The sequence below is a fragment of the Protomyctophum parallelum genome, assembly GCF_964188405.1.
Source record: "Protomyctophum parallelum genome assembly, chromosome: 14".
NCBI lineage: Eukaryota > Metazoa > Chordata > Actinopteri > Myctophiformes > Myctophidae > Protomyctophum > Protomyctophum parallelum.
The window spans coordinates 22,803,185-22,815,511 of record NC_139709.1 but is presented as its reverse complement, the minus strand read 5'-3'; the positions used below and the strand labels follow the sequence as shown (position 1 = coordinate 22,815,511).

Here is a 12,327-nt window from a genome sequence, read left to right as displayed (position 1 = left end):
TCTGGTTTATTAACCAGGCTAATTTACCACCACCATGCAGTGACATCAGTTTTTTTTCTCCCCCAAACAAGTTCAAATTTTAAAAATATATATTTTAATAGATAGTTGTCTTTTTGAGTGATGCAACCACTCCTATAGACAGCTATGTGTGTCCCACCCTGGCTGTGTCCAAGCATGAAAATAGTGTTTCGTTGGTTTTCACAACCAATTGCGTGTCACTGTTGCGGGTCTGGATGTACCCACACACTGTAACTCTCACTTCTCGGCCGGAACCAGCCCAGCATCCTGGCCGCGTTCCTGTAGTTCTGGAACTTCCGGGGACCCCCACACAGGTGTGATTTTAGAACGATGAATGATGTGTTTTCCTTTCTACCTAAGACAGTTAGGTAGGTTAAAAAGGCTGATATATTCAGAGCTTTAAATTGAAAGACATGTTTATTACAAGAGTAAGAGTAAAAGTAGTACAAAAGTATAACTGGAAACCTTCAATAAGGTCATGGGGCACCGAGTGGCAGTGTCTGTTAGAGCGGTTTAATAAAAGTTTCCTGATTAAATCAAGATCGCATCAGGCTGATCTGATCACGGCTCTTCCTGGTGTTGTGCGTCCTTGATCAAGACACTCTCCGTCATCCCAGAGAGCAGGTTGGTATCTTGCATGGCTGCATCTGCCTGACGGTGAATATGAGGCGCAGGACTACGTATAAAGTACTTTGAGGTTGATTTGAAGACTAGAAAAAAAGGGGCCTCATAAAGGCAGTTGATTTACCATAATGGAAATTTTATTACAAGTCATGGCAGCTCAAATGAGGTTGGCTCATACTGACAAGAAAATAGTTGGAGAGACATAGCCGTATATACAGTACACCGACTACAGTATCCATGTGTAACTCAAACAAGAGACGTATGTTCATTAACTTCAACTTAAATTGATCAAAGGAAGCATCGGTTGTGTGTGTGTATGCGTGTGTGCGTTAGTAGTCCAGGTAGAGCAGGGAGGCAGCTGTGGCAAGCAAGGCGACTGCAGAGGCAACTGCTACGCCTAAAGAAACAGAGCAGTCAATTATAAATTGCACCCGTGTAAACTGTATACTTTTATAGTTACTGTGTGTGTGTGTGTGTGTGTGTGTGTGTGCCTGCTTCCTGGAATGCCACCCCACTCAGCAGCAGCTGCAAGGGTCAATAGGTCATACTCTGTAAACAGCAGGGCCAATATGTCGTACTCAAACATGCATAGGGACATACAGAGTAGACAAAGGGACACACAAAGCTATTCATTGGAGTCGGAGACTGTGCACTGCTCAAAAAGGCGCGCACACACACACACACACACAGTATAACTGTATATTCTTTGGTGTGTATAGGTGAGAGAGGCATGTAATTCTTTTATGCAGCAAAATGCATGGGGTGTTGTAATTTGTGTTTTTATGTGTTTATTAGTAAGACAACTTGAAATCGAATGGGAAGATTTTCCAAAAAGAATTTGGGAAGAACAATGAGTAGGCCACCCTGGAGAAAGGGCAAAGGCCAAAGGTACAATCAAGAAACATAGAAGAAAATATGTTGGTGTAGGAAGGGTGTATTTTGTATAATTTACCAATGTAGTTGATCTTTTTGGGCACCAGGGATTTCTCAATGGGCTCTGGATACACTGTTGAGAGACATTGCACACTCATGTCATACAATATGCAAACCTTATACTATACAACTTGTGCACCCAATGCACATTATTCACCTTTTATTACCATACCTTGGCTACTGTAATAATAATTTCCCCACAAGGGATCAATGTTAACCTGACTCCGCCAGATGGCAGGAGCAGTGAGTTCCTCCTCCTGCTCCCATCTGGTCTCTCTCGGGCAGAGCACTGCCACAGCGCAAATGTAAACACAACCTAACAAAACTCAAAATGATTATGGAGATATCAGATTTTTGTCCCGCTGCTTCTGGTTCATCGTTTCTGCTTGAGAGAGATCAGATGCAGACAGGACGAGGGAACTTGTGAACTCAATACTGACGCAATCTGGCGGAGTCAGGTTACAATAACGTGGAATCTAATTGAACTCAAATGATGCTAATGATGTTAATAATATTTACACCAATGCAGAGTCACACAGCCATTCCCCACCTTCTGTCTCTGTGATGTCCCATGCTGTTTCCAGTGTGACGTCCAAGTCCTGCTCAGCTGCCTCTATGTCCAGGATTTCTTTTAACCGGTCAGTTACCTCAGCAAGGCCCTCGTCACTGAACTGGTAGTCGCACACACACACAGGTCCTGCCCCGCCGACCGGACAGAATACACGGCGAGGAAAAGCAAAACGGTCTGAGATAGAAAGAGACAAAGGCAGACAGAGTCAGATGACACGAAAGTTATTTGCATGAAACATTAAAATTATTTTTTTTGTTTACACTGTATGATCAAACTCTCTTGTGATGGTAATGAGAGTGCAGAGTGCAGACAAGTAGAAATGACCAGGATGAGTTAGGTTTTGTTGAAGTATCCAATTACAGGACTGACACTGGACCAGTATGCTACTATGACCATCATGTAGTCTTTCTTGGTTCCGTTTGAATTAGCGTCCAGCATAAGCCTATGTGTGTGCATGTGCGTGTGTGCATGTGCGTGTGTCTGTGTAGTGTGTACCAATCTGTTGCCCACCTTTGGAGCTGGCCTTGCTGTCCTCCTCCGCTGTCAGCAGTTCTTCCAGAAGCATCTGGGCCCTCACAGCGACGGTGGACACCACATCCCGTTTCAACAGCTGTGTTCAGATAAAACTAATTAGAATGTAAGTATGAAAATCACCCATTTTTTGGGCACTAAAGTATATATTATTATATAAACAGCAAACGTTTTGTACATTCATACATTTGAAAAATATATTTGGTAAATCTCAGTCACAAAACCTGAAGGAGTGCATGTTTTTAACACGGTCAGACCTTGACTACAGCTGGAATTCCAGAGAGGATAAGTTGTTCTGAGGCATTCTAATGTTTACCTTCTCAGCTAGTTTAGCTTTTGGTTTGTTGCTGTGTAGGTAGGCTCTGGCGTGTACCGCTCCTGTCACTGACACACTACCTCCACACTGCTGCACCACAGCTGTAGTCCGCTGCTCATACTGACACGACTGACGACAGAGTGTATGGGAGGAGAGAGAGGAAGAATCAGATAAACAGAGAAGAGGAAGACAAAGACAGACATAGACAGAAGAATAGTATGACAACTATTACAGTATATGAAACGTAGAACAAATTATCTAGTTTCAGGAGACAATGGTGAAGAGCTGTGCAGAGATCATTTATTTTCATTGAATGATGCGATGCATTGCTTCATGCATTTGTCGGTGCAGATTTGTAACGTCTCTCTCGATACTGCCAAAATCTAAGCATTCCTTTTAACTAGGGAAATAAAACTACATCCACTCTTGAATTCCTACATTTTGTTTTTAATTATTATTCCCCCCCCCCCCCCCCCCGCCCCCACAAATTATCCTTAATTAAAAACAAATTAAATAATTCCTCGAAAGAATTGAATGGTGAAAATAGCAGATCTACAAGCTCACAATGCGATGCGAAACATTGTGGATCGGCTATTTTCACTAGCTTGGGTCCTGGGGAGACATAACATTTCTCTTGGAGAACTCTCTTGGGAACCAGTGCACTAGCGACTCCTGCTGGTTGGTGGCCAGTTCTGCAGGGAGGGGAACTGATATGATAGTACTTTATTATCAGTTCACATTGAAAATTGTCTTGCAAAATCACAAAGTTCTGGGTAAGATAGCATCCTTCATGCCTCCAGTACCTCACTGTACGGTCAAAAAGAAGCGTACATGGGGGGAACTGATAATGACTTGAAAGGGGGGTAACACACTGAGTGTGTGTGTGCGTCTTACCGGTGTGGTGAGAAGTTGAACTTTTAGTATCTGTTTCACATTCTTCTTCTAAAGAGGAAAGATGGAAAGTGACTAGGTTTATTTTTTTCATAAAGACAACAATAAAGAAAACAGTCTAATATCTTCCCACTGTTTATTACAAGTTAAACATTTTGTTCTATTAGCAGTGTGTGCATGCATTACTGTTCATAAAATGCTTTGGCTGTGTTTGTTAAGGTCAGGTTTGCTGCTCTTTCTAAGCAATATCTTGAATATGTGGGAGTTGCTACTGTAAATGCAGTCTGCCATTATTGACAGGTGAGCAGCCTCACTGGAGCACGATGGGAAAGGTCAACACCCAACACTCAAGGTGCCCATGAGCACGTCCCAATGGTGTGAATGTTACAGTAGGTAAACAATGTTAATATAGCTGCTATCATTCCTGCCTTTAAAAGCCAGGTACTGTAGATCTATTATCACCTGTCCTGCTGTAAGCTCTGTGTCATCTGGGAGCCTCTTTCCATTGATGAGACAAACTCCACTCTCAATCTGCTGTGTCCATGTTTTCAATCCCTCCTGAAACAAAGATCGACCAGAGACGGTTTCATTCGCTTTTACATTGATTGCATGTAAAGAATATTCTTTACCTCATATTCATAATAATCTGTGTGTGTGTGTGTGTGTGTGTGTGTGTGTGTGTGTGTGTGTGTGTGTTTATATTATTTTAATATCCTCAATATTGTTGCTGTTATCTGGTAAGTATGTTAGTATGCAGTACTACTATGTTTGTGTACAGTGTACCACTGCCCATACCTTTAGACATTTCTCCACATCTTCTAGGCTCGTTCTGTTCTCTGGCATGGGTACCAGAAGCTCCACTCTGAGAGAACATGACACCATTGGCCAGGAGGCACACACGCCTGATTGGTACTTCCAGTCAGCAGGCTTGGCTGTGCTCTGTAAGAGCCCGATCACAGTTTAGTTGCGGTACGATCTACAGTTCAGCTAACATGGCTAAGGATGGCAGCTGCAATACCGAATCAAAGGAAAGTACATGCTGAACAAACCTTGGGGTCTTTCACATCAAAGGTTCTGCACACAGTTCTGACATAGAGGGTTAAAGAACCTTCACAAAATACTATTAACATTTATTTATGAATTTATTCACTCACTCATTGTTTATTGACTTCCCCACTGATGTACTAATTTCATTCACTTATTTACACTTCTATCCACCTAGCCATCACCCAACCAAGAACTAAACTGTCTCTATCCACCTAGCCATCACCCAACCAAGAACTAACTGTCTCTTTCATCCATGAGTCTGTCCTTCGCTCTGACCATTCATCCATCTCTCCATCCCTTCCTCAACTTATGCTCCTCCCTCCTCTGCATTCATTGGTTGTGTTGAGGACATAACATTATCAGAACGATCGGTGTCAGGCCTAGCGGTCCGGGCACTTAGAGTAGGCTAAATGTAGCCTGACAGCGTGTCGCAGGTTTGAGACCCGAGCCAGATGGCCTCTGCTGCGTGTCATTCCCTGTGTCTCCGAGTCCCTACCCATTTCCTGTCTCTCTTCATTAATACTATCCAATAAAGGCAGAAAAAGCCAAAAAAATATGTGTCAAAGGATACTTTCTGGTTTTTGAGTTGATGTGTAATGTGATGCGGTCTGTGATGTCATCATCTGCAAGGCTCCACAGATGACCTCTGGAGATCAGGTTCTCTATTCCAAATACCAGCTACACACAGACGCAATAAACAGAGGACAGACATATTGTATGTAGTGGTAATGGCATACGGATGTGTGCATATCGTATGCACTCAGACATACTTTAAACTTTAGCTTACATTTAGGTAAACGTTTAGTCTCCACACAAACATGTGTACCTGTCACATTTCAGCAGTGTGTGTGTGTGTGTGTGTGTGTGTGTGTGTGTGTGTGTGTGTGTGTGAAGCTGACCTGTCTCAGAGTGTTCAGTGTGTCCTTGGCATCAACATCAGTAATCATGAAGATTCCCAGTACAGACAGGCCTCCAGGCAGCATCCTGGACACCTGGAAACACACAGAATAAATAATACTGTCATCATAACACACAATAACAACATAACAGCAGCACCTACTGTACAAGTTAATACACTTGGTCTCCCTGTTTCTATCGAGTACCTTTCTCTCCTGAGCAGATCAGTGGTACAATCATTAGCTAATAGCTATTGCACACAACACCCAGGTTCAAATCCAGGGTAGAACAGGAAAGCTACATAGTGCAGCTTCAATTGAAAAAAGTTACACAGTATTTACTTGAACCCATTTAGACCTCTAAATCAAAAAAAATATCAAAAAACGTTTAAATAAATACTGTAGCAATATACATACAGTAGCAACATCTCTTTCCAGGTTTTTAAAGTTATAATCGGTTAAAATATCCTTTCTGACATCTAGAAAACAGCAGCAGCTCATTGAATCAAATGAACAGCCAGGAGCTCCAAAAATACTTTGGTCGCTCGCAACTGTGTTTCTCATCATCATCATCATCATCATCATAACATTTATTTCAAAGAAAGTTGAGGGGCAGGTCCTGATTTTCAATGTAGCAAAGATACAAATGTAATCCTGTTCTATGACTGTACAGTAATTGTTACATAACTTGATTGAAATAATATACATTTTATTCTCTTTGATGCAAATAAAGATTTCCCAATTGTCCACGGTAAACACCGTCATTTAATTGTTTACATCACTGGTTACCTGTGATTTGACAAAGATGATTCGGAGGTTACCTGTCGGGCGTGCTCAGTGGTCCACTCCAGGTCTTGTTTGCTCAATAAGCTCCCAGCCACTGGAGTAGAACCTTCCCTCTGGGGGGTCTGTGTTGCCATGACAACAAAATCTCTCTGTGCAGAACTCTAAAAAGAGGGCAGATGATTCACATTAATCTTACATGGTACAGTGTCCAGAAACCAGCCACTCTGAATCCCCCCCATTCAATGGAAATTAATTACATCCAAAATCCATTCTATGGGGTGGGATGCATGTAATACATTAATTAATCCCCAAACCCCATTTAATTGTATTGAAGACCAGGGTTATACAAATAGACCGGGTGCTGCTGAGAACGAATCCTGCCAGAGCCTGGGTGTGGTGTGTCCCCATCAGTTTAATCAAGGTAAAGAATGAAGATAAAATATTCTGGATAGTGGACTGCATTGCATGAGACAGAAAAGTGACACCCAACACAATTTTAGACACACAACACAAGCACGTGTCAGAGTGTGGGTATTCAGCTTTGTGTAATTACAACAAGTGTGTTGTGTTCCAGGTGTCCAATATGTCACTCTGTTATAATTATATGTAAGATAATTGTGAATGTGAACAAAGAACAGCAACACGAATCATGACAGTCTTACCTGGCCAATGAGCAGACCTACCACCCCCGTTGCTCCTGATGCACAGAGGCCTGACAGGTAATTTTCCACTCCATCTTCTACTATATAACCACGACCCATGTTGAATACTAGAGAGAGAGAGAGAGAGAGAGAGAGAGAGAGAGAGAGAGAGAGAGAGAGAGAGAGAGAGAGAGACAGACAGACAGACAGACAGACAGACAGACAGACAGACATACCAGTCCAGTGATGGTTAACACAGCATGAATGAATGTATGCTCCATTTTATTAGAGTAGAGTAGTAAGTTAACTTTGTTAACGCCATTTGGGTCATATTTACATCACCCTCTCGTCTATCTACACAACTGACAACACATACAAGCTCAAATAAGCTACATGCATCATGAATGATCAGTGTTTACATACCTGAATAGTGAGTATAGAGTGAAAAAACCACAGCTCCCACATGAGCCCACTCCGGCTCTCTTGTAATGTTGACAGCTGTCGCTAGACTACACGTCAGCAGAGCCGGATCACTGCAACTACCACAATGCTTTGCAGAGCAGCAAACTGCAAAAGTGTTTCCGTCGCATACCAATGATGTGATAACGTGGTTCAGGTTCATCTTTACACTGCTAACAGATTCTCATGCAGTGGTACTAAAGATTAAACCCTTTCCATTAGCTTTTTTGGGGGGCGAGTTGGAGGTTTTGGAGCCATGTCGGCCGTTCTGCTCCAGGCTCTGGAGCGGGCGGAGTTGAATAAGCTCCCGAAAGGCGTCCAGAACAAGCTGGAGAAGTTTATAACCGAGTTGCAGAGCACGAACGACGCGCTCAAGACGGAACATGAGCGCTTCAAAGCGGACCTTGGTGAGTGATGATAACCCGGCCGGCGGTGAAACTGTCATCCGATATAACAGAACTCCTGGGTCTCAAACAAGACACTTCATAAACGGACTATAGTATACAGGCGTGACGTGACAGTGTTTGTCCATTGTTGGGGTCTTCAAATCACGCCGGGTATTGTTGCTAACTAGTTAGCGAGCCCGCTTTCCAGTTCATGTTGAAACAATCAACATACATGATCGATTAGCCCCTTTCGGGACCCTACATAAAGCTTTTCTGAAATTTTGATGAGTCAGAAACTTCAGTACCATTGGGTTCTGCTTGGAGGGCTAATGATCGATATACAGCCAATGAGTGTGAAGGGATGCTGAATGCACATTATGATTCGTGGCAGCATTCATCATATCATTTTAGCAGGTGACATTTGTTTAGAATTGTGATGAAAGCTAACCTCACCTGTTAACTATCTGTCTTAAAGTTGTGTGTTGCTGTGTTCCCACTGGCTGGAGAATGGCTTGACACTACAAGTTACCCCCCCACCATAGGCCCTGGCACTATATTCTTATAATGTCCAGGCTACCATAGGATATGCCCATGTGTCTACCATAAGCCTAGAAAGCCATGCTCTGGCTCGGGGTATTCCCCCCAGTGTCTAGCATAGGCTGCTAATACTGCTATGCCATGGGCCATGGCACACAATCTTTCTCCAATGGCCTGGCATTATCCCACCAAATGTCCAGTATGGACGTGCTTCCCCTTCTTTGTATTCATTGACTGACTCCTGTCTACCATAGGTTATGCTTAGCCCTCCAAGCAGAACTCAATGGTACTGAAGTTTCTGACATTTTTTAGACCCAGACCATGGGGTCCTGTTCCAGCAGTATCCTGCCACCTGGTACGCGGACATACATAAAACATAAACAACGTGGATAACGCCTGTCTGCGCTCTTTGACAACTTTTTTTCGTGTGAGGGCTTCTGAATTAGGGTGGCCACCTGCAAGGCCTCAGAAAGGAGGACACTTTTGCGGGGCTTGCAGTGTTGCCAGGTTTTGGAAGAGAACCAAGCAACCATGTCTATGAAAACAAGCCCAAAAGAAGCCTGACTAGGCTTAGTAGCCTATTATATAAAACAAGCCCAAAGTCGCTTATAATTAAGCGGACATGGCAACACTCTGAACGTCTCCACTCGCCTCTCTCTTTTTAAGACAGTGTGGCCGGCTCGCTGCGGAGGCGGAGCTGAGCAGCGCTGCGGAGATTTTAATACCCAGGCAGACGACGTAAATGACAGTAAATGACACAAGCACTGTATATCACAAAAAAACGGACAATTATGTGTCCGGCCAGAGGTTGAGGTGGGAGGAGGACAGGTGGGTCTAAAACCGGACTGTCCGGCGTGAAACCGGGCGTCTGGCCACCCTATTCTGAATCTGTGAAGTATAAGTACCCATACATGCCGCTGCGAATATCTCCTGGTCGCTTTGATTCTTCTCTTCCTTCCTTGTTTATTGACACCTCATTGTACCACCTATCTGGCTAGCTAGTGGCGCTATAGCTATGACAGAGCAGATCAGAGGCAGGGACGTAGCCGGCACAAGCCAACCGCACACCGGGAGGCGGTACAATAAACGGTAAACAAACAAGAAGAAATAAAGCGACCAAATTGGTCAAACTGAGATTAAAAATACTTAACGGCTTCCGCGCCACAGGAGATATTCGCAGCGGTTTGTATAGGTACTTATAGTTCACGAATTCAGAATAACTCAAACAAAAGAAAGCTGTCAAACGCAGCAGATACGATGTTACGGAGCATATTTATGTCCGCGTTCCAAAATTCTCATACGAAAATATAGTTATGAACAGGGACCCTACAATAAAGCGAGATCCAAATTTCAGAAAAGCTTTATGGAGGGTTCCGAGAGGGGCTAGGTTATGCTCTGACAGTAGTAACATGTCACTTAAAGTAACGTGACACTTAAAGTGGCAGTCATCACACAACTGTGGTCCACACACATATTCCATGACGTCCTCTGCTACTACCAGTAAGACACCTGAGGGCGAGAAGCGACCTAAGGTCACGTGCACATCCACCTGGGTGACAGCAGACTGCTGGGCGAGTGGGTGAGTGCTGGTGCTTTGGAATGGGGGGTCAGATCAACATATTCGCCTGGGTGACAGCAGACTGCTGAGCGAGCGCTGGCCCTTTAGCATGGGGGGTCACATCAGCATATGGAATGAATTCTGTACAGGCCATATATTGAGCAGGTCTTGAGTGTACAGGGTTTGATGAGGTCAAAACAACATATGGAATGTCAGAACAGGTCAGCTCCTATGGAGATCTATTATTGGTTTGTTTGATTGATTGATTGATTGATTGATTGATTGATTCTTTATTGCAGACTCAGGGGAATCCATATCACAGTACAGTACAACAACATAATAGATAAAAAGAATAATAAAAAAAGAAGAAAGAAATATACAATAAAAAGAGTTCAATCATATTCAGTTTCGAACATACAGACAAGTTCGCCAATGGTTCCATAGTCTGGAGGAGAACCTGACAGAACTACGTATTGTGTTAGTGATGACATTAATGATGTCATTTACTGACTCAGATACCCTACACATGTGGTGGGGACTCGAAATGTTGGATCTAATAGCTTTTACTGAAACACACTTAAAGAAAAATAATAACATTACTTTTAAATTAAAAACAACGAACACGAATTACAATACAATGAGGAATGACAGAGAAAAATATAGGTGGGGGAGTTATGTTTGCTATAAAAGAAGATATTTCCATTGAAAGAATTCCAACTGAAAGCAGGATAAGAAAGTAGAACATATATGTATACATGTAAAAGATAAAAATCTATATATCATTCTTATGTACAGATCACCTAAAACAGACCTTTCAAAATTAAACACATTTCTCGAAAACATGGTAAAGTATATATCATCTCCGACTTCTGCAATTTTGATAATAGGAGATTTCAATGAAGACCATAATACTGAGATAGAAAGAAGTATAAAGACCTACATGTCAAAATTAGGCTTTAAACAATTCAATACAAATCCAACTACAGATTACGGAAATATTTTAGATCATGTATATTTTAACAAATGTGAAAGTATTATTATAGAAATTGAAGTTAGAGACACATATTACTCTGACCATGATTTAGTATTAATATCACTATAGTCTAACATGAAATAGATTTAAAATTAAAATTACATTTTTAATTCAGTTTATATACTTTTTTTTATAGGCGTTTACATACATAAATTAGATAGGTAGTAAATAGTTACACCTAATAATTACACATTTCAAATGTTCCTTCACAGAGATATTGAGATTCCACCGCTTACAGAAAAAGTATACTGTATAACATATTTTAATTCAGTTTATATACCTTTTTTTTTCAACACATATAAATGATTTATTTGTCTCTGAAAAACAAAAAAGGGATCCAGAATATATCTACAACAATAAAACAAACAGAGGTCCATGTCTCTCTTTTCCTGCCTCTGCCCATTTTTTAAGAGCATTTCTAGCCTCTAGATGGAGCTCTTGTACATGGTCATTCCACCCTGTCTTGGCATTGTACACTTTGGCCTTGTGTTTACAGAGAGCCCTGCTGGAAATGCACAGAGACTCCACAATAGCCTCGTATAGGGAACATAATACATTACAATGAAGTGGGTTTTTGCAGTTCATGTCTCTACACATTACCACATCTTTTGGAACTTTAATATTACCCAACAAGGCATCTGAGTGGTTCAAGTAATTATTAAGATCTCTCTTGCACAATTTAGACCAGTCTATTTTACCCGCACATGCGCTGTTATCCACCGTCAACAATATTGGTAAGTGACCTGTATTTAATACCACACGAAAGGGTATGTGGTCAGTGGTAGCCAAATCATACACAATTTCCATTGCTTCAATAGAGTCATGGGCATCCATTGTACAGAGGCAGTGATCCAGCCAGGAAGTGCTGTGCCAAGCCTCACTTATATAAGTATAACTATTTGCTGGTAACAGTATCTTACTAGATAAAAAAATCAAACCACTGTCTGAACAGAAGTCCATTAAATGATTGCCAAATATAGATTTTGCATCAGTTACATCAGCATTCAGGTCACCGACCACGTAGATGGAGGTGGAAGGATTATCCTGAATAAAAGACATAATGAATGCCATTCTGCCGAGATACTCATCCTCATTTTGAT

General features: G+C 42.0%; 2 protein-coding genes across 2 annotated transcripts in view; one reads left to right on the top strand and one right to left on the bottom strand.

Annotated features, from left to right (window-relative positions):
• Window positions 1-484: 484 nt before the first annotated feature.
• On the bottom strand, window positions 485-7,762 carry odr4 (odr-4 GPCR localization factor homolog). Its single transcript, XM_083782561.1, has 14 exons — window positions 7,678-7,762; window positions 7,276-7,382; window positions 6,649-6,774; window positions 5,831-5,923; window positions 5,503-5,609; window positions 4,934-4,970; window positions 4,680-4,823; window positions 4,347-4,442; window positions 3,888-3,935; window positions 2,994-3,122; window positions 2,657-2,756; window positions 2,126-2,320; window positions 1,595-1,648; window positions 485-1,039 (listed from the first exon to the last, which is right to left on the bottom strand). The coding sequence occupies exons 2-14, from the start codon at window positions 7,372-7,374 to the stop codon at window positions 972-974; spliced, it is 1,296 nt and encodes a 431-aa protein (XP_083638687.1). The 5' UTR covers window positions 7,375-7,382; window positions 7,678-7,762; the 3' UTR covers window positions 485-971.
• A 75-nt stretch (window positions 7,763-7,837) lies between these two features.
• Window positions 7,838-12,327, top strand: part of LOC310871189 (nucleoprotein TPR-like) — a gene marked incomplete at its 3' end in the record, with an annotated part of 48,457 nt that continues 43,967 nt past the window's right edge. The window contains exon 1 of the mRNA XM_083782678.1: window positions 7,838-8,120. Within this exon, the coding sequence (XP_083638804.1) occupies window positions 7,970-8,120 (151 nt within the window). The 5' untranslated portion in view covers window positions 7,838-7,969. The remainder of the gene's footprint in view (window positions 8,121-12,327) is intronic.